The 23269-nt window shown below is 35.8% G+C and overlaps 1 protein-coding gene across 6 annotated transcripts in view; it reads right to left on the bottom strand.

Annotated features, from left to right (window-relative positions):
* Positions 1 to 23269, bottom strand: part of RAPGEF2 (Rap guanine nucleotide exchange factor 2) — a 185304-nt gene that overhangs the window by 73261 nt on the left and 88774 nt on the right. For 3 of the 6 annotated variants that reach the window (XM_069013592.1, XM_069013589.1, XM_069013591.1), the window contains exons 5-7: positions 16843 to 16918; positions 14478 to 14645; positions 11804 to 11821 (exon numbers count right to left, since the gene is read on the bottom strand). In XM_069013592.1, the coding sequence (XP_068869693.1) occupies positions 11804 to 11821; positions 14478 to 14645; positions 16843 to 16918 (262 nt within the window). Of the gene's footprint in view, positions 1 to 11803; positions 11822 to 14477; positions 14646 to 16842; positions 16919 to 21921; positions 22055 to 23269 lie in introns of those variants that run through there. The other 3 variants (XM_069013590.1, XM_069013593.1, XM_069013594.1) reach the window with 2 other exon arrangements.

The following is a 23269-nucleotide window of genomic DNA, read 5'->3' as shown; positions in this document are numbered from 1 at the left end:
TTGATGTTCACATGTATTAGACTGAAAAATAAGCCTCTTTACATTCAAAATGTGAAAAGTGACATTTTTATAATTAGGTGAAGAAAACAGCACTCACAGACAATTTGTGAGTCAAAACAAGTTTTCAGAAATAAATGGTCGATTCCATTTCCCTACTCCTTCCTCCTCAACTGCCATCATTTCCAGATACAGTGTGATTGTATGTACTGTCCATTTTCAGTTTAAAAAATACTTCAATAGAATTTGTATTTCATAAAAAATAATTAAAGCTGAAGTCCAGTGAATAGTTATAGGTTACAGTGAAAAATGATTGGAATTTAAATCAGTGTAAAACACAAGAACAATATAGTGTGGAAAGCTTCTATCATAACCAAGTATAAATACATCATAGAAAACCTACCTGCAACTTTGTGCTCATGGGTTTTCCAAAACCCATGTAAGAACTCCTTGCTTAGACTTAAAAGTTTGCGAGGGGAAAAAAAACAACAAAAAAAAAACAAAAAACAAGACAGTTTTGCAAACATTTTTAGGCTATTATAGTGAGATATTAATAAACCTGACATGCAATAATTGCACATGAGCTATCCATGGCTGCTTTCAAAATACTGTATTTATAAAAAAATATCTAGTGTCCCTTTATGAGTCACAGAAAAGAATGTTAAAAAACCATTTCAGAAGCAACTATAAATGTATGAACATCCTAGAACTAGCCCACAGGATTATGGATTCATAAACAATACTGAATTCTAGGTAGAAATTGGCAGAGATCTCAGCAGCATGTATCATCTGCCTGTAATGTCTCTCAACTATTTCATATTTTATCTCACCGTGTACATTATATACATTATCAACTCTTATTAATTATTATATATAATCAACTATTTTATATTCTATCTCACTCATATATACCATCTCACATGGATATCATTCTCCTAAGCAGTGCCAACAACACTTGGAGTATTAAACCTTTTTAGGTTAATGACAAATGCTGTAACAACAGATTAACTCAATTCCTCAATCAGTCACCTTAACTCACAACTACTTACAGAAGTACTTAAATTTTTATACACATTACATACACAGAGACCATTCTTTTCCTGAAGTACCTCGAAACCAGAAGTTATCAGCACATTTTCCCCTTCCCTTTAAACACAATGTAAAGTATCATTTCCTTCATGTTCAAATATCTAGGCAAAAACCAAGAGAACACTCTAAGGTCATTGAATTTACTGCCACTGCATGACTCCAGTAGCTAGAAAAAACATTCACAGTGAAGGGACAATTACACAGATATTACACAGCTGTGTAGGTGGAATAACAGACAGCTAAATTGAAGAGTGCAAGAATGGAGTACATAATTTTAAGGAAAATAAGGCACAGCTATCTTCTCTTTCCCCCACCCTCCTCACTTGGAAAGAAGTGGAAGTTTAAAACTTAAATTTAAGCTCAGGGCTATTGGACACAACACTGTTAAGCTCCCAGGAGCATGCTTCTGAATTTTATAATGCTGGTGTTCTCTGCCTCCCAACCTTACCAGAGAGATTACTACATAACAATCTGTTGCTCCCATCAGATTGAAAAACGCCAACTGAAACCACTAAAAACCCAGAACAATAATGCACTCAAAATGCTACAGTACATTTAAATGTCCCATACAATATGTAACTCTTATTTCTGAAATATTCAGACAAATTTACTGCCAGCAATTTAAATCTCTGGCCATATGACCCAATTTCATGCAAGCGAGTTCCTATTTATCAGCATAAAGCAGACATGGGATGTCTAGGCACACCTATCCCTGCTAGTATTTTCTCAAGAACATTGAGAACTTTAAATAAAACTGTTGAATAAAAGAAAATTACCAAATATGTTCTCCAAGCTACTAAAATACCACTTTGTCCAAAACACACAGATAAAGTAACAGTATTCACCATGTTAATTACTTTTTTTTAATTAATGAAGCTGTGGCACTGCCGTCACTATAAAGATGTTCACTGCACAACTGGTGACACCAAAGCAAGACTTACAGCGGGGTGGTGTGTGCTGTTTTGATAACACATTTACTAATGTTACAGACCATTTGAACAAATGCCCTTCTGTTGAACTGCTGCTGCAGATGAATCTATAATCCAGATCTTTAAAATAATGTCAAGCCCAGAGCAGTTGGGCTGGTGCCTCAGCTGCGTGGATGTGCCGTAGACTGCCAATCTTCCCTCTGATGGCAGACTCATTTGTCACCTTCTGTGCACAGCTCTGCTTTCAGCACAGTAAACTCTCTATTTGCATGCCATCCATCTTAAAATGGGAGCAAGTCATAGTATTCATCTAAAATACTAGCCATTGAATTCTGTTTGACAACTATGTTGGAGCAGGTATGAAGAAAACCTATAACTGATGGACACTCATCCAAAATGTGACAAGACACCCTATTTCCAGAATATCTAAATTAGCTTATAAAACTGACTTGAGCAAAGGCTCATCACAGCACCAGAGCACAGAAACTTTTCTCTGGGCTCTGTAATTATTTATGCTTTTTATCTAACAATGCTTTTAGGGGAAGGAAAAAAAAAAAAAAACAAAAGTAAAAAATAAACATCTTTTGTGTTCCTTCTAGGTCAAAATCATATATGATATGTGTTTGTGAAGTCACTTTAGGTGATGTTTAACTGATTTACCTGCAATTTTTACACAAAGCAAAGTGTTCATTCTTACACAAGCCGTATGTTAATGCATATTAAAATGGCTTTAAAACTATACATTACCATTATTAAATGTAAAACTTAGCCACAAAATTTGCAATATTAATGACTTCAGTTGGTAGAATGGTCACAGATCAGTTTCATTTCCTAAGCTCTTTCAGTACTTCAGAAGTGGAAAAAATACATTATGTCAGGATAGGTGGAAGTTTTTCCCAACATTTACAAAATTTTCTCATGTTGGTGTAATGACCAGATTTAACAACGGCACGTTAATTACATCAGAGAATGTGAGAAAGTGCTTTCTGTTTTTAAACTGGGAAAAAAAGCATGAAAGCAAAACAGCAGACACACTGTTAAGGTCAAGAATCACGATCTCAAGCATACAGGAGTAGCAAGTTGTCTTTACCAGATCTAAACTTTGACACCCACACCTGCTGGGGATGAGGTTCACTACTGAGATACAAATTGGCCCACTATCTTGGAGGGAAAACAAACGAACGAAAACATCCACAAAAACTCCCACATATCATTGTGTCCATAGCAATTTCACATCAGGAATCTAGGGACACAAGTCCTTCATTTATGTGAGGCAACCCTCAAATTCCACATTCTTTGCTGTAGAACAATGTAGGAAAACTCTATAGAAGGCGGATAACTGCATACCTCTTTCATCTATATCCTACTGCTTCACTGTTCAAAGGTAAAAATAAAACTCAGGATTTTTCTGAGATCAATCAACTGCCCAAATTCTATATTGTTATGGTCAGTAGTAGCCCCACTGAAACCTGAAATACACTGACATACTTGCATCACAAGGATGATTGCTGTGGCACAGAACTGAACATACCTGAGACCAACCAAGGTAGGGGAACAATTATTTAATGTCTCAATATTAATGGATTAAAAACAAACAAACCCCAGATTTTTCAGTCTCCTGTAAATGCTAGCTGTTTTTCTGTTGTTTTTTGTTGTTTATTCATTCATTGGGTGACTTCAGCAGTAGTGGAGGGGCATTATTTTCGTTCTAAGCAAATACTATATGCTTTCTAACAGTTTCCCTTGAACTTACTTAGAAGCTTTAAGGGACAATCTGAAATTCTGTTCAAGGTGCAGATGTAGATGGGGTCAGCAGGAAACCACCAGACTGTTCATCTTTTTTAATGTGTACTTGGACATTTCCCAGAGTAACTTACTACTTATCTCTAGTGTTTTGAGGAAGTTTAACTTTGAAAGAGCTGGTTGCTGTTACAGAGAATTTTCACTCACTTCAGTTGTCTGTTGGAAAGAAGTAACTCTTGTTTTGGTCTCCAGTCACAGTCTCTTGCCAGGAGACTCTCTGAAGAGCCTGCTCCAGGGGTTCCCAATTAAAATCAACACTGAAGAGTTTAGCAGTGTAAGATCATTTTCTTTTGGGAGAACTCTCTCCTCATGGCCCTTCATATCCTCTCTTGTGTAATGCACCATGTACTAACATATCTTGAGAGCTTTGTGCCCTGCCTCTAGCAACTGTACAGAAATAATTTATACAGATCTTTTATCAGTAACAAACCACATGCAACTTCACATGTCCCTTACTTTTAAAATAATTATCAAGCAAAATGAGCCAAATTGCTTTTATATAGGAAAAAAGTCAAATCACAACATTATATCCTTCAAATACAGAAAACTTATAAAATTCCAAGAAATGCCCTTTCCCTTTCCTCTTCCCCAATCAAATAAATCAGGAAGGCGATTACCATCACTTGACAGATGTCCCATTTTGCAAATGTAACATTTTTTCCTTGCAATTACAAGATCAGCTACCTAGATATAAAAGTGTTAAATAAAAATAGGTAGAAGTGCACCTACCAGACTGAGTGTCCCTAATAATTTGTTTCTACATGGTTTTGTATTCCAAGACTGGTGTCAGGATTCCTACTTTTAAAGTGGTCTTTTCTGCACCCCAGATCATTTGCAGACTTTAAAACTAGTTAGCTGCAGGCCTTTACATTCACCAAATTACAGTGTTCAAGGGTAATATATAATTAAGAAGTAAAAGGAAGGAAAAGTAAAATATTTTACATTTTAGCACATGTACATACACACTTATAAATTAACGCAAGAGTGTGAGAACACAGTATGTGTAGGTTTTCTGCCAGCCACATCAACAATACACACCTGCCAGCTGTTCCAGCTACATGTCAAAACTTTACTGTCTGAAAATTCAAATATAATTAAGGCTAACCACTCAAACCTAAGGCCCAGCTCCCAATACCCATAACTCATACAACAGAATACTAACACTTAACTAGACCTTGCATTAAAAAAAGGTTTTTTCATTAAAAAAAACAATAGAAAATCTTTCCTTCAGAAAAGTGTAAATACAAGGAATTTAAAAAGTGCTTAAAAAGTATGACTACACAACAGGGTGGTGAAGGACAGGGAAAGAAGTTACACACAAACCTTGTGTTAAATTCAAGGTAACTACCTTGCTTTACTTAGAACTTGGTAGCTCTCCTGAACTGAACTGTCACCCAATGAAGGATGAAGAATGGATAAGGGCATTTACACTCAGCAGGATGTAGCTTGGGCACTGTAATACACACCTCTACCCAATAAAGTTGAAAAGGGTTTACCCATCACACACTGGACATGCTCCAGCATCTCAATGTCCTTTTTGCAGTGAGACCCAAAACTTAACACAGGATTTCAGGAGTGGCCTCACCAGTTCTGAGTACAGCGTGACAATCACTGCTGATCCAGGCCAGAATGTCATTGGCCTTCTTGGAATTTGGAACATTACATTTTCCCCACGTTTCAATTCTATACTTTCTTAGTTGCTTAGGATATTTTCACTACTGAATTTGTTAATCTTTTTTAGAGCTTTGAAATTCACTCAGCAAAATGATAATTTGAAATTAGACAAGTCAAATACAAGGCTTTATTAAAAGTACTCAGGAACACCTAGCAATACTAATAATTTTATCTTTAAGTCACTATGTCAAGCTCAGGTCACATAACCGTGGCTCAGATGCTTGGGAAAAAAAATGAACTGACAGATTCTTTCCATCCTTTAGTGAACAAATAACTACACTACTACTATCACTCATACTCATCTGTACAGAAATGCCAGCATTGAAAGGATCTGTATTGGCATTCTACAAATATAATATGGCAGATCCCATTTCCCCATATGTACTTTATATACAAACAGTGTTTCTAACTCAACAACCTTATGTTAATGAGGATATCCTTTTTAAAAATATTTAAGAACACATGTATACATTTGCTTTTTTAATTTTCCTCAGCTCTAATCACAGAACATGCTGAGTTGGAAGGGACCCACAAGGATCATCGAGTCCAAGTGCTGGAAATTCAATATTTGTATTTAGTTACATTATGCAGTGATTAATTTAGAAAAGAGTTATGAAAAATCCATTTTTCTGCTGCATGAACAACTTTCTGCCTTGATGACATACTTCACATTTAGTTTTATACCCTACATCTCAGAAAAACAATCTTTTATATAGTATAAAAGAGCGCATCACAAGTCAGTAGCAGCAATAAAATCATGCTACTCTAGAAAATCTATGTTGTTATTAAACAACGTTTTACATATGTGTGCTCATAAAGTATTGGCAACTCTACAAGCTGTAAACAGGACCTAATGCCATTAATATGTCAAAAAAAACCTTCAGAAATATTACTGACACTTCAGTTGCAGAAAATACTGCACAGCTTCAATGCTTCTCTTTGACTTTCCAAATCTAATCACAATTACAAATCCAGTTATGACATCAATGTGAGCCCTTCCAAAGGGAATCTAAGAACAGTAAATCCCAGTGGATATAAGAGTTCTGCAGTAGGGATGATGTAATTTATAAAAATAGACAATCTCTGATAGAAGCTGCAAGTTGAGTAAATAACACACTGCATGTCATTAATTTTGCATTAGCTTGCCAGTAGTCATTACTAAAAGGATGATAAACTAACATTTTTGCTTTGCTTCGGGTGCTACACAAAATAATATGATAGCATTGCTCATATATTAACAATAACACAAAACTTAATATATAGCTTGAAACAGTAACAGTCCCTTAAAACACGGCTGAAGGAAGGAAGCTGTGTGGCTAAAAAGGTGGTGTTTTGCCAGAACACACAGAACACAGGGATAGGAATTACTTATTGCCATTATAACGTTACCAGTGGATGTTCCCATGAAGAAACATCCAACTTCCATTAAAAAAAAATGGTTACCATGAGCTGCCCAAATTATATCACGTATTTTGCTTTTCAGGTAAAATTATCCCACCATTTTTGTAGCATCTCACTTCAAAACGCACCTAGCATGTATAACACAGTCACAATCTTCAGGAATTAATCCTCCTAGCTGTGTTCAAATATACAGACTACGTATATCTATTTAGTATTTTGGATTACTTCCCATCATGACATACACATGAAGCTCATTTGAAATCATGAGCAGATCATCACCACCATGGAATAATAAAAGCAGGTGCTTTTGAAGTTACATGCTGAATTTTGTAGATGAAGAAAAGCAAAAAATATCCTTCTTGGTAAAAGGACACTTGCACTTGGCAGTGTTAAGAACCATCCCCTTTCTTTTATTAATGGAACAATCAATACAGTATATTTCATTTTCAACATGAACACTAGAAATGTTAAGTAAATTATTTTATACTGTTTTGTTATTAATAGAGACAAATTTGTTTGGGCAAACAAGTATGCATTATTTCTGCTAACGTGTTTAAAACTTTGCATACCATGCTACTTCTCATCAGCAACACTCGGCAAATTTAGGTGTATACACAATTACATTTTTCTGCTGACCTTACTTAAATCAATTTGTGTCATAACCAAGAACAGAGTGAGTTCAGTTCAATTTATATTTATGTGAGACAACCTTCTTGCTTTCATTTTGCATAAGCCACATAGCAGAACCTTCTCAGCTTCCATCCTCCTTCTTCTTCACATTTTTCCTCTATCTGGGGAAAAATCAGTTACCAGCAAGTTCCAAAATTGAATCTATTTAAATAGGCCTAGGTACCATAACTCATACCAGCCTCTAAAGCCAAAACCCTCAAACATCCTGCACTTCAAACATTTCTGACAACCAAGTGTATTTGTCCCCACTTGGTCCTCTGGGTGCTTTTTTCCTTTGTAAATAAGACTTGCAACACTTCCAAGGTCAAGGATGATGAAAAAATTGGTTTTCCCTCCAACCTCTCCACATCCTTTACACCTTTTCACAAAGCCAAGCTTTCATTGTGTCCACCACTCCTTCTTGCCCACTGTCCTATCAAATAATTTTCTTAGATGTGGTTCTTTCTTCCTAAAAGCAAGATTTTCTTACTGTTAATGTGAATACTCATGATTAGGCCTGTTGTTTGTTTTCTGTTCTATTAAGTGATCTTGTATTAGAATGGAAGTTCTAGATACTTCTAAAAATCATCAGGAACATTAAAAGCTGCAGCTATTTACAAGCTTGAAAGAATGACATTGTTCGTTTAAAAAGATTTCTTATAGACTGGGTATCTGGCAACTGTTTCTACAGATTCAAACTAATGCAAAACAACTGAAATTCCACAAGACAACTAAGTGCACTATGACACTGGCATCAATTCACCATGTAAAAAACAATGCACTAACATGAATACATTATAGCAAGCTACATCACAACAGTGCAAAGCCCACACTGTTGAAAAGCAAGCACATGTGAAGTATTTCATGATCATATGTAGTGTGGTCCGTGGCAGGACATGCAGCAACGTGTATTTTACAACATACAACACAAGCAAACACGCAGAGAAGCAATGGTATTTTGCTGGTTTTTAACATTAAAGGTCATCCCAAATTATACTGGACTTCTGTAACAAAGTGCTAAAATTGACTCAACTTTTTGGAATTCTCATCTACTGTGTTAACTACCACAAAACACTGCTTGTCATCTTATAAACTTCCATACTGCCTCAGTAGCCACACACTGAAAAAAAGAAAACAACAAAATTCAGGCAGAAGAAATTAATGGGTTTTTTAAAATCCTTCCTAAACGTAGCAATATGATATATAACAGTTTTAAAATGTCATTTTGCAGACAAAAGAAAGGAAAAGGCAAATTTGTTATATAAAACAGAACAATCTGAACATAAATTTTCAATCCAGGTATTTTAGATTCTCAGCAGACAATGAGAATCCAAATGGTATCAGGGAAAAAAAGGCTACTTTGCCAGTGGTTTGCACTATTAGTTTTAAAAGCAGATAGGGGCAGGAAAAAAGTTTTCTACAATTTGCTACTAAATAAGTAGGCTCTTCTCCTTTTTTAAAAACAGCACACAAAAAAAAAGCTAGAAAAAATTCTCCTGCTGATTTTTACAGGGAGTCATGGCTGCCAGTGAGATTTGACTCAGCAAAATTGGACATGGTTTCACTTCCAGCCCTCCTCTCATTCACATTTTCAGTCAACTCCTTCAAATAAAATCCAGAAGGAATACTTGTCTGCCCTAAACACATCTCACAATGCTCCACAGCAGCGTGTGAGGATAAAATCATTCCATGGCTGTAACTGGGGTAGAAGCCAGGGTCACTGATGGCTCCGCGCCCACCGCTCTTTTCTTTCCAACACCGGATAAAGGGATTGTCAACCCACGTGAACCTCAAGCTGAATGGGATAAGGAAGGCTACTAAAGGCAGAGAACCCTTTCACAGCAATTTCAGCAGCTGGCTATAGAAAGCCTAGCTGAGAATGCACTAGCAGCAAATTTCATAAACCTGTTAACTAATTCAAATTTGGACAGATTCACACAGAGTAAAACATCACACACCATCTTTCTGTTCAGGGCTATCCACAGGTGCTTCAGCACTATTCTTACAGGCCTGCCTGCATTGCTTTAAATACACCCCAGTAAGATTTGGTACTTTGCTTTTAGCAAAGTAAAGACTACAGTACAGACTAGTAAAAGCCAACATCTCAGTTTACATACCAAGTCTAGAGAGGCACTAACTATCACAAACCAGACAGTTACAAATTACTACTTGTAATCTCTATGCCACTAAAGAACAGCACCTTATTTTGGACAAAGTGTTTTTTCCGTTATGAACTTGTGTCAATTTACCCCAAATATTCCATGGATTATATATAGAATAACCAGCTCAGCAACACTCAGACCAAGCATGACTAATTCTTCACAGATGCACTGAAACAGTCACAAAGTTTACCAGCAGTAAGATATGACAAGAAAGTCTATCCTTTTTTAAAATCATTCCATAGATGACTATATTCTTTTAAAGTTTTTTTTTTTTAACAAAAACAAAAACCAAACAACAACAGTCTAAAGCAGAAGTAAAGCCATGCAGATTCTCAGAGAATGGGTCCATACTCGTTTCAGTAAAATCATTCTAAACAAAGGCTTTGCACTGAAAATATGATGTACCCTTAAGTATAGGTACACAAAGAATGAAAATCCACATTCAGGACTTAAAATCCTATTTCTGCTATTAAGTAAGGAGGCATTAACACTAATCTAGTTAAAGATGTTTCTGACACATGAGAAGCACAAGCTAACATTTTCTAGATTCAAGTGAGAGCAGCTCAAACTTATCAGCTTTTTTTTTTTTCCTGAAAAAGAACTGATTAATTTTACCAAACTATAAAGGTGGTAAAAAAAGGATGTAATTTTATCTGTGTGATAAAACACATTCTTTTTATTTCCCTATATGACGAAGTTTCTATTTTCCTTACCCTAGAAATCACCAACACTTGTTCCAAAAGTAACATGCCTAAGTACTATACTCAACATTAGATTTCAACTCAGCATTAGATTTCACTTCAAATGATCTTTCAAACATTAAGGTAAATTATTAAAATACTATTAAGTATTTCAAATTCCTACCATAATTTGAGAAGTACATTATCACTCTTAAACATACTATTTTAGTAACCATAGGTTACTTAGGATCATGACACTGAAAAACTAGGGAGCACTGCTCTGAAGGTAAGGAACTGGGTTCCTAGAAAAAGCATCATATACATTTTGAAGAAAGAGAACATTTCAGCCAAGAAATCACTTGTCTATGATACTGGAAATACATTGAAATTTGAACCCTCTAAGCATTTTAGATAAATGAATTTAACAATGTGACACAGGAGGAACTTTTAAACACATTTCCTGATAAAAAAATATCAGGAGAATTGACCAAAGCAATGTATGAAGAAAAGAGGAATTTTTAACCTAAAAAAAAATTAAGTAGTTTTAATTTGTTTTCAGCTCTATCACAAGAGATTTCTCAAGCATGGAAGTGGAGACATTTAACAATTTGATAATACACATTCTTATCAAACATTGTATCTGACGGATGCTCAGTATTTATTTACTTTGGCATTGACAAGTGCAGCTGCAAATGCCACTTAAGTTTAAAAGATGCCACTCAGATCTTCAGATCACCTTGCGTGCATTTGAGGTCTGATATGAAGGAAAACTTCCATAATTTGTTTGGTTTGGTACCATTCCAAGATACTTGACTTACTTGGGCACCTTCTTCTCCCTAGCTTCGCAAACCTGTTTCAGGTAATGGCCATTTAGACATACTTTGCCTACAAAATCCAGCCTCTTTATACTGAGTCATAAACCATCAGAATGGAAGACAAGCAAGGAACACCATGGCAAAGCCTCATTTTGTTTCTTTAGTGCTCATCTTGTCACACTCCATTTCTGCATTTTACTGACACACAGGTACTAAGCAGTGATAGGGGGGCAATTTTTTAAACCAAAATCAAGGACTAAGTTCTCTGTGTCATGAAGGAGATACTTGAGTAAAGCGCCTGCCAAACACTAAATATTTGATATACACCCTTTGTTTATGGTTCTCATTTCCTGCAAATCACAGGATGTCAAAGCGAGGAAGGTCAATCAAGCTGGGCAAGAGACATTGTACTGTTAGTAAATTTCACCTTTACATAAGTGTTTTTATAGCATAGTGAGATTGCTGAACTATCCAAGCAAAGGCTAGAAGGCAATTTTAGTCACAATGTGGCATCAGTATTATGGTATCACACTGCAAACCCACAAGTAAATTATTAGTGGACCATACACAGTAAGTTACAATACCTGAGGTTTAGTGCATTCCTGTGAGCCAAAATGAAATGAATGCCATATAGGAGGAAAGGAAAAGATGAACATTATCAGACATGCCATAGTACATTCCACCACTATGAAGATAATGTTAAAATTATGTTAATGAGGGTCCACCATCCCATACAAGCTGGCTCTACTGCAGAAAGCCATGCTGCAACTGAGACCACTGCATTTAATTTTTAATTCTTGAAAAGCACACCATGCATCTGCATTTCATCTCTAAATTTCACTCTATGCTTTTATGAGATAGAAAATTTTCTTCAGAAAATACTGTTTGAACCTTCTGAAGAAAAGCATTCAGAGACTACTGCAAATAAAGAATAATAATTTATCAACAACCAAAATAATAATTCTACATGCTAACTGTGGATTTAGGGTAAAACAGAATATAAGAAAATTACACATTGTGAAGATTTCGAGGATACTATCAAAGCAGCTTTATTAGTTTTAATCTCATGTACATAACACCTAAACTAGAACACATCCACATGGAAGAGCAAACTTGAAAACAAATATATCATATTAATCCTTTTTCAATTCAATTTAACACTTCCATCTTTTTTTATCAAAAATTAAAAAGCAGAAACAAAGATGACACCTTGACAGATGCTGACCAAAGAATGGATGGGCAACAAGTCCACAAGATATGTGTTATAATGCATCTTGAATTCCTATGTGCTTCAAAAAAATCCTGCTTTATTCAGTCAATTTTTCAAGAAATTAAGACCAATAAAATGAGGTCAAAGGACATAAAATAGGAAAGGCAAAAAGACAACGCAGCCTGTAACGTGTATGGTTAAAGCAATAGAAATAACATTGCTAGTAGAAGTGAATGAGAGAATAATGTCTACAAGATCACCAAATACTGTAAAAATAGGAGGAAATGGACCAGCATGAAGAGTCTTAACTACATTTTAAAACTCATTTGGGCTTATTTGACTCTATTTGCCTTGAAAAAAATAATAAAGCCAGCCATATGCATTATATTACACTTTGAAAAGCAACATTTGAATGTAATTATTGTAAATTTTACAGTTTACTTGGCAATCTCTTCCATCTCAATATGAAATCTCCTTGCAATGGATTTCCCAGCACAGACACAAAACCATTATGAACTTGCACAACAGAATAGCACAGGATGGACTTTTGCTTTTAGTACCAGTTAAGCTTACAAAAACTCATCAGGCAAAGTGAAATTTATACAACAGGCAAGGACCTGCAAATGCAAATGGCACTGTGTAATCTAAATATTGCCCTTCTAGAGTTAGGTACAAATCACACTACAACTGTTTGCTAAGCACAACATACACATCTAAATAATATGAGCAAAAATAATTCTTTCTGTAATTCCTACAAAGTACAATGCCACTTTTTTTTTTTTTTTTTTTTTTTGCAAAAACAGGCCAATAAAATGTTTTATCTTCAAACCAAGTGAATTGGCTCAATTCACATTAAATTTAGAGGCAATTAAAACTGCACTGAAAATTAAACCATTAAAATCTGTTGTATAAACAAAACCAAACTGTTGGCATAAAATGTAATTACTCAAGTCATGAGGAAAAGCCTGTATAATTTACAGATGTAATCAAACATCTACACACTTACAGACACACATTGAATATACAGTGAACTGGCAAACAAGTCAAGGAATAAGGGTAAAGAAGGAAAACTTGAAAAAGCTAACAACTGCATTGTACCAAAGACGGCATTTTAAAAACACTAAAGCTCTCATTCTGCAAATTTACATGTATATGGCTTTATATTGTACATTGTACAAAATTCAGCCCATGGAACTCAATGAGATTAAATATGCACAAAGATATTGATGCCCGTGACTTTATGGTTCTACCAGACTTAGGGCTTAAACAAATAAATGGCAGCCAAAGACAAACAGCTTTTCCAGTATTTTGCTCACAGTTGAAATCAATACCAAACAAACATATGAATCTAATAAAGCTTTTCTCAGTTTAAAAGCCATATAAAATATTTTGTCGAGTAAGTTTTAATTATTAGTTTATTTTCATCTCAAGAGAAAGTCTGGAAACATATATAGATTCCCTCCCTCATCCCCAAAAGCAATCAAGTAAAATGACCAAATGATTTCCTCGATGATGGGCCAACTATATAGCTCACTAAAACCCAAGTATAAAGGGCAAACACCAGCAAAAGTTAATTTAAATTTTACATTTAAGTTCTGGGTTCCAAAAAGAAGTGACAGACTTAATCCAATTTGGTGTGCTGCAATGCAGCACGGTCCTTTTCAGGGAACACCTGTTATCACATAACGTGAATGAGGGTTTCACTGACTGACCTTCTAACACAGCACACTAAACTAATTCTACTGTAGCCTAACAGCAAAAGGAAAGGAGAACAGAATTTCCTTCACAATTTCCCATAATGATTGGAACACTAAAAAATAATACATGACATTCACGGTCATAAGAAATGTACTTCCAACTCTGAACTAAGATGCAAGCTGCACACATGTTCACGTACTGATGGAGCCACATTCAGAGTTAGTGGAAGGGAAACCTCCCCACAAAAGCACACTTGAAAGATACCAGCGAGTTTAGCCATTCTGATTGTGCTACTTTCAGTAGTTTTCCTGTTTATGATTTTTTGTGAACCATAAATACAGACAGCTTACCGTATGGTAGCCTCTAGGTAGAGGTGGCTTCCCCACAGGATAAGGGTCAACAGTATCAATAATTGTTTGTCGCTCCCCCTTCTGGTTGATTTTCCTAAACCTTCTTCGAGACTGCCTGTGAGACGCTTGACGCTGAAAATATTCCTCATTTTCTTCCATGTAATCAACCTACAACAGATGCAAGAGAGTGTCTTTCCCCGCAAGAGATAAAAATGGTTCTTTTCATTTGAAACACAAGAAATCCTATTTTCAAAAAACAGCAGCTAGCTCTGAATTTCCTGCATTTTCAGCACTAAGTGTGAAACCACTACTAAAATTCAAAAAAAAAAAATACAACTTTAGTATGAAAAGCATCACTAAATTTGATCACTTTTCAAAAATGACGGAAGAAAAATTCTCACTTGCTCACCCCTTTCTTACACTTATACAAAGTTTGTACAAAAATGCACAAATACAAACATTTCACCAATCAATACATTACAGAAAGGAAAGAAAACTGGTATGAGACAACACTTGCCTGTTTCCCTACTGACATCTATTCAGCATCCTCCCTAACCAATCTATGGCAAGTTTCACTCTTCAACAGGCAGGACTGGCTTTATTATTTCAAATATTTTGAAGGCATAAACAGATTTCTAATAAACTGGATTTACATGTAAAAAATCACTTCAAAACAACAACAAGGAGAATAAAAAATACCTATTAGGTATTTTCTAGTATAAAATTAGTCTTCTCAGTTTCACTGTCTACAGAGTTTGAAGACTAATTTAGTACACAACAGTATGCTGCAATGGAAATATTTGAACAAATAATTCTGGTTTTCTCAAAAGAGAATGATCTTTTGCAGTAATTTGGCTGAAAATCAACATCTCTTCTGTGTTCGCCCTACTAATAGAAACCTTACTCGAGTTACTTGAGACTAACAAGGAAATGAGGAAAAAAAAAAAATCACAGCTTCCAGCATTGGCTATAAAGGGGGATTCAATTAACGCCTGTTATTCAATTCCACCCCTCAGAATGAGAGATCTTATGAGGCACCTCGCAAGGTTCCTGCATATTTTTCAACAAGGAAAAGAAATATTGGGCAAAATATTCCTAAGAATTTGCACCTTCTCTGTCTCAGAAGGGTCACACGTCAGTCAGCCCTTGTGACTAAACACAGCTTTCAGTGCCCTGACACAAAGGGATGAGCACAGTCCCTGGTTCACCAGAAGAGCAGGCAATGCTTACCCCCTCTGCAGGGAGTATCTGTTTCACGTCTGACACCTTCACACGCACACCCTGCTACACCTCTTGTGTGGCCAAACAACTCTAGGGATAGGATTCTTTCTATTCAAACAAATTATTCCTTTGAAAGTCTGATTGAAGTGTTCCATTTCATCTTTCCAAAACTGTAGAGGCTACCTTTTTTGACAAACACGTGCCTCTGACCCAACATTATCCATCAGTCCAGAAAATTTCTTGTTGTTTAAGTCATCTCCTTTCCCAATGCCTATCTTTTTATCACTCTTCCTTATAACTCAACCAAGGAATGCACATGGAACAGACAGACATTCACACAGCTCCAACCAATGAAATTGTATCTTTCTAGAGAAGAAAACTGGGACAACAAACTGTTTCCCGAATAGTCAGATGCGAGTTACACAAACTGGTAATAAACAAGTACAATCTTAAAGTAATACCACAATTTCCCAAGCTTCCACAAGTTTTACAGAAACTGTTACTTGTTAGGGAAAAAATTGTTAGTGTTAGAATCTATATTTAAGCTATCTATATATGACTTAGATAATCATCATGCCTGTATTATGAACTGATCTGTGCTCCAGTGACCCAGAGAAAAAAAATAATTAGCTCATTGATTCTGCATTTGTTCAGATGATGCACCCTGAGGTGACAACTAAAACTTCTGAGCCTGTGAACCCTCAGAGATGATGTTCTGCCACTGGACTACAGCAGATGCTGCTAACAAAATACCCTCACCTTCACCCAGGAAGGTTGGCAAAATTTTAAAATGTTCAAATTTATTCTTAAACACCTCAGATGGATGAGATTACATTTAATTCAATCAAACATTAATTACTTAAGGTAACCTGAGATTAATGCTTTAAAGCATCTATGTTTACCAATAATAATAAAGCTGCTTCAAAAAAAACCCCACAAACTATTCTGCTAGCACAAGAAAACTTTAGTTTTACAAGAAAACTGTAAAAGTAAATGTAACAACTATATAAATGATAGGTATGACATCTTATATTTATTAAAAGACCATGTGCAAACCAGAAAATTCTGAAGTCTTACTGGAAGTTGAAGCATTACCAAAGTTGGTCTGTAAAATTTGAAAGCAACTGAGTGAAAATATTCTTACCACAATCATTTCAGATGGCTCTAAAACAATGCATTCACATCCACGTCTGAAGCTGCCGGCAGAACGCTTGCCAAAACTGAAAAACAAAAATATTTCAGTTAGAAATGAAATCAGAGATACAACACAGTTCACAAGCATATTTATATCTTATTCAGATATTGTAAAGCAGAGAAAAAACATACATACCTGTGCACAAGTTTCATGCATATGTCCTTCGGCAATTAACTGAGACCCAAGGACACTAGGAGCCATCTATTTTGTATTTACATAGTTCCCTAAGAGTATTTGCTAAATAAGTCTATTAACACCAAAACAAGTGTCAATCAAGAGCTGTCTACTGAAGAGGCACAGCTGATTCTGAAATGCATTACAGAGTTTGATCCAGTATCTTCTGGCATTACAGTATTAAGTTTCCTAAGCTATCTACATTTCTTTAACAAAAGCTAACTGGCATACCAAGGAGAGAATTAAAAGGCTGATTGACTTCAATTAGCTCTTTTCTCCTAAAAATAAATTAATAAAATAAAGATGATGAGTGTATTCCCAAATCGGATAGATGAGGACAAAAGGTTGTTCTGCCCTTTCATGATGCATTCCCATCACAGTGCAAATAATTAAATATGATACTATTTTGTTTCCTGTAGGAAAAAACTGAAAGGTTTTTTATTTTGGTTTCTGGAATGCTCTGCCTGTGTTGGATGAATGTGTGCACTTGCAGAGTTCACTGCAAAGAATCCTCAAAGTGCAGATGTAAAGGTGGAGAGCAGAGAACCAGTACATGATTCAGTGAAATCCAGGACCTTTACAGTAGGATCCTTAATCATACATCATTGGAGTGGAAGAAAGGTAGCCAGCTAAAGTTTGTTTTGGGGGTGTGTGATTCCTCCTCGGCTAGGAGAATGCCAGGTCAGTGCCAGACCTTTCCCATCGCAGACTGGGGGGCAGGACAGACCTTAAAATGACTGGAACTTCAGGACCCCTCTAAGTTTTCTATAACTAATCTACCCTGAAACCGCCGAGAGCCAATATAAAACTATTTGGCCTTTCCCTTTCTTCCACTTGGCACTGTGCAACAGACGTGGGAAACCTTCCTGTCTGAAGCCCCTAGGGCAACGCCTTGAAAAACGAACGGAACTCAACACAATTGTAACATCTGAATTTTAACCAATCCTGGCATGTGGTAACACACTGAAGCTACAGTGTTTGTGAAAGATAACTGTTTTAAGCTTTATTTCCTAGCTCACAAACTGCAGTTCACACACCATTCAGAAGAGTCTATCTAGCCAGTTCATATCTCTGCTCCTGTCCCGCCTGGCGATTAGTAGAAATGAACCATTTAACTTGCTACCCCAAAGGCTAATCTCTTGACAACAGCACATTTATAGGCTCAAAAAGAAGGCAGTCAGATATTGAAAAGAAATGCCAGCTGTGCTTATTCATCAAAATAATAATCGCATTTAATGGTACATGGGACTTTTACAATAGAAAAAATTTTCCAGAATACTAAGCCTCTTGAAAAGAAATATTCAATAAAGAAGTCTCTGGACAAAATGCTTATTTTCCTAGAGGCAAACACATGCTTCATCCTACAGTCCAGCAACAAAACACAGGGTTCTTTACTCTACAGTACCATCTTGAATTTTATACAATTTCAATTACTCTTAAAGACACCAGAAAATAAAGCCATTATACTGATTCATTAAACTGTTATAGATGTGTCAAAACTTATTTTCTCAGCCAATAGCCTGATTCACACCACACTTCTTCCTTAAAAAGAGAAAGCAGGACTAAAGAAAGGAGAAAGTGAATCAACTCACTGACTGGAAAACAAAACCACAAAAAGTGTTGATTAATAGGTAAACTTATTTGATATTCTAGTTGGAAGGAAACAGAAATATTCTCTTTCCACTTAGAAAACACATATTGCTCTATTTTTTGCCAACCTATTTTTGTAGCCTCGCAGCAAGCACTCATTTCAACAGAAAATGCATATACACTTTTCCACTCCACCTTTCTTCTTCCTCTATTACTGTCTGTAAGTCTCAACTTTAAACTTCTGTCTGTTGCTAATCACTGCTGACACGCAAAAGTTTCAAGCTTTAGCAAACACAGTAAAAACAAAAAGCTGTGTTTTGGATGTACTTCTCTATTCTTGAAAAATTTATTTAGATTTCACCTTTTAGCACCAGAGAACAGGTAGTCAACATATTAAGACAGAAGGCATGAATTCGGTCACTTTAAGGAAAATTCTCAATTTCTGCCCCCAGTAACACACTGGTTCTCATGGCAAATAACTGTGCCATTCCTGGGCTATTCAGACTCCTGTGACAGAATGAAATTTATCAGAGCAGACAGTGCATCACATGTATATATTATCTTTGACCAAAGATCACAAGGCACTTCAGGCTGCAAACAAACTCTCTAAACTTTGTGAAGTGCTGTAAGAAAGATGATGAGTAAATCAAGGCATAAGAAAGATAAATGACCTTTGAAGTGTTGCAGTTCTCAGATGGCCACACCAACTAAACCTCCTGACTTCCAATCTCTGTTGAAAATTCATCACCAGTGAGGAATTCACATAGTCAGTGAAAATTAGGGAACTCTCTTGTTACTGTCCACTATATCTGGGCACTTCAGAATTGTCCACCTCTGACTGTGGTAGAACAACTATCACAGTATTGCACACCATCTCTTGCAGAACCACACTTGAACACAGGTTTTTGTTTGACATGCAACTCTGACTAACACCTGGCATCTTAGGGCATTGCTAATCCTGCTGTTTCAAATCATAAGAATGACATCAAAGTCAGCAAGTTGTATCTGAATTAATCTATCAGAGTTTCCCACAAGAGCAAAAATAAAAGACCAACAAAAAAGTACTTCAGTAGCACTCTTCTCCAAAATCCCTACCTGCAGTAACTAGCCACTCAGTAGAGGAAGTCATCAAACAAACTCAATTTAATTGAAAACAGGTTATTTGAAATATTAGAATATTAGCATATTCTTATTAGAAATAAGAAGCAAATACCCAACACATAAGACAGTTTGTTACTGAGCTGATAAAAAAGCCCAAACTGTAAAGCCTTTTATAAAATTCTTCATTATAAGAATGTGAGGCACTGGAACAGGTTGCCCAGAGAAGTTGTGGATGCCCCATCCCTGGAATTGTTCAAGACAACGTTGGATGGGGCTCTTGAGCAACCTGATCCAGTGAAATGTGTCCCTGTCCATGGCAGGACGTTTAGAATTATCTGACCTTTCAGGTCCCTTCCAACCAAAACCATTCTGTGATTCTCTGAAATACCAGCAGAAGAACTTCATACAAGGGACCACAAGCACGCATGTAAGCTGGCTCAAGGGATGTTAGGTATCACACAGAAACACTACCAAGCAAATAAAGTTTCAGTGGAAGGGCTGATAGATTATCCTCTTGATATGAGCTCTATTTCAGTAACTTTGACTAAACAATATTCTTTACTAAATTTTGATGCCAGACTTTCCTTAGAAAGTGAGTTTGACTACCCAGATTTCTCACAAAGTAGTCTACATGAGTACTGTCTAGCTAAAGTACAACGCAGAGAGCCTTTATTAGCAGGTTTCAATAGCTCAGGGATTTGACAAATTTACTTCTTCCCTTACTATAGGGTGTGATAAGACTGCATATAGAGACCCTAAAGCTTAAAACCCATATTTGTTTTTAAAATGCAGTAGAGAATTTTACATGATATACACGTCACATTTGGTTGTATCTTACCAGTCCTTAATCATTTAAATCAAAATTGTCTTATTAAGCCTTATTAATTTCAACTCCTAAATATAGCTTGTTTGCAACTATTAAGTCAATGTTATACCTGAAAGAATCACTTGAAAACTATTTTCTCTAAATTGGTGATGTGCATAAGAGAATTTCACCAAAGGAAGCTAAGGCAGTGTAAAGGTATCTTTGCAATTGTAGCTGTCAATATGGGATGCAGAGGTTATAACAGTAATTTAGAAAGCCAGAAGGGCTGCCTGGTCAGGATATTGCTACCTCACCTAAGTTCCCCAGAGAACCTTGCTTTGCAGCAGCTTTTCCAACACTTCTCTTCCCTGCTACCACGTAAGCTCTGACTTGAGGTTCCCCAAGTATTAAGCTTCACAGATGCTCTCCTCAGTACCTGTTCCAAAGATAATTTCACTTCTGGAGTCCTTTTCTATCACAATACTTGCATTCCCATAGGGATACTGAATGCATGATGTGAATATGAACCCACTTTAATTTAAAAAAACCAAAAACAACAACTACAACACAACCAAAAACAACCCCCTCCCAAAAAAAAAAAAATCAAAAAAACCCTACCAAAAAACAAAACCAAAAAAAAATACCCCAAAACAGAAACAACTACTTAAAGATATATAAAACAATATTATTTACAGGAATCCACTTCACAGTAGACAGCTAGGTATTTTCCCCAAGCAATGTCTCCCTAACTATACTATTCCTTTAAACAATTGACAAAAAGTCTAATTTCCCACTTGACTATTCAAAAGCATTTTTTTCCAAATAAAGTCATTAGTATGAAAAATACCCTCTTTCTCTCACCATGTATTAAATGCAGGTATTTTAACCCATGTAAGTAGTTTATAATTTCATCTGCATTTTAATGCATTCTTAAATTGAATTTACACTGATCAGAGGTGACAGTTCCCTTATCCATAAGTGTATCTTACTACATACATATCTCAGCTTACAACTTGTTATACTGAAAACATACACAGCTGGCTAAAGAACAGAGGTATCAGCTTTCAGGTTTCATGCTTGTTTACAGAAGACAAGTTTTAAATGAGAGTTAAGGGTTTCCATGTTTCCCAAATTTATACTCTCAGCTTTCATTAAAAAAACACTTTACTATTATAAAATGACAGTAGTATAAATATGTCTGTGGCTAACAAACAACAACAAAATAATTTAGGACCACTATCTGCATTTATTCCCCTGCAAATTTAATAGATCTACTAATAAAACAAAACAACAAAGTACTTCAATTAAATGAAGCATCTAAAGCCACAAACAACATACGACTTTTTATAAGCACTTACACATAGAGACAGCCAAAAACTTGCAGGTATTGAGGTGACTTGTTCTATTCTTTCTCTTATCATCATGACATTGGCGGACAAGGCAGTTTTCTCCAGACACCACCCATCCATTTCCCCAGGTCCCCAGACATCCTCATACATGCACAGACAGATGCTCTTTTCAAAGCTCGCAGGAGAGGCAGCAGCTACTAAAGAGGGAATGTTTCTCTATCAGCATTCAGCCCTGTCCCCTCACCCTGGGCCCCCACATTCCTGTTTTCACGTCAACCCAGCTCCCAAATGGAAAGTTATTTCTCAGCACTGGAATGTAAATGCATTCATCAAAAGTGATGCAGGATATGAAGAAAACTTCACAACACCAAGAAAAGGGTTTTCAGTGTGAAGCCCTTTTCTTTCTTCCTCTTAAAGACCAAAGATCACTCACAGAAAACTCAATTTCACAAGTTACAATTATTTTTGCAAAAAGGACACACATAAATTTAGGGTTTCCCCTACAATGTAATCTAACTTTTATTTCTTTTGATATTCCCTACACTACATTAGCTTAAGGTTTTACCAAAACTATTTCTAATTCTCACAAGGAAAGCTCCACAAAGTATGGTCATCTCTATGGTGCACATTCTTCAGCATACAATACTGTTATCATTTTATGTATATGTAAGTGCAATATTTTGAACAAAGTTGCTGGTTGAGAATAAAATCTATTTAATTGACATTTCCTCTGAATCAAAAAGTATATTCCATTTAGACATGTTCTAATGAAAGGAAAAATACAAGTACCAAATTTTCTTGTTTCTCAAGTTCTTAGAATCTTCTAGGATATATGTATGCAAGGAAATAAGTTCCATACAGATTTTCCTTTTTTTTTTTTAATAACAAAATTTACAATATAATTAAAGTAGAAATGTAATGCATGAATATTGCAATGATTAATGCCAAAACTCTAGGAATCAGAAATTCAAAAACTCTCTTTGTTCTGAAGTTTTCAAGTGGGATGTACAATGGGTTTAATATCACTGCTGTGCAATATTTGCCAATGCAGAACATCTAAATAAACATGGAGATTAAAGTAAACATTATCCCTCTCCCACCTTCACTGCAACCAATCCTTATCTGTTCAAGACTGTACATGAATAAATCCATAAGCACAAGGCTATGCACAGTTCAGTTTAGTTTCTCAAGCTTTTAACATATTCATGATAAAAATGGATCTTAAGTTACATAAACCCGATACTTCAAAGCTCTTTTTGTGAAAATTACCTTGCTTCAGTTGACATCTACATTTAGGAGAATCATAGAAAACAAGCAAAATGAAATACAGAGGTATTGCATGAAGCATATCTAGAAT

The sequence above is a fragment of the Aphelocoma coerulescens genome, chromosome 4 (genome assembly GCF_041296385.1).
Source record: "Aphelocoma coerulescens isolate FSJ_1873_10779 chromosome 4, UR_Acoe_1.0, whole genome shotgun sequence".
Classification (NCBI taxonomy): domain Eukaryota; kingdom Metazoa; phylum Chordata; class Aves; order Passeriformes; family Corvidae; genus Aphelocoma; species Aphelocoma coerulescens.
Note: the sequence above shows the minus strand (reverse complement) of the source record. Positions and strands in the feature narration are given on the sequence as shown.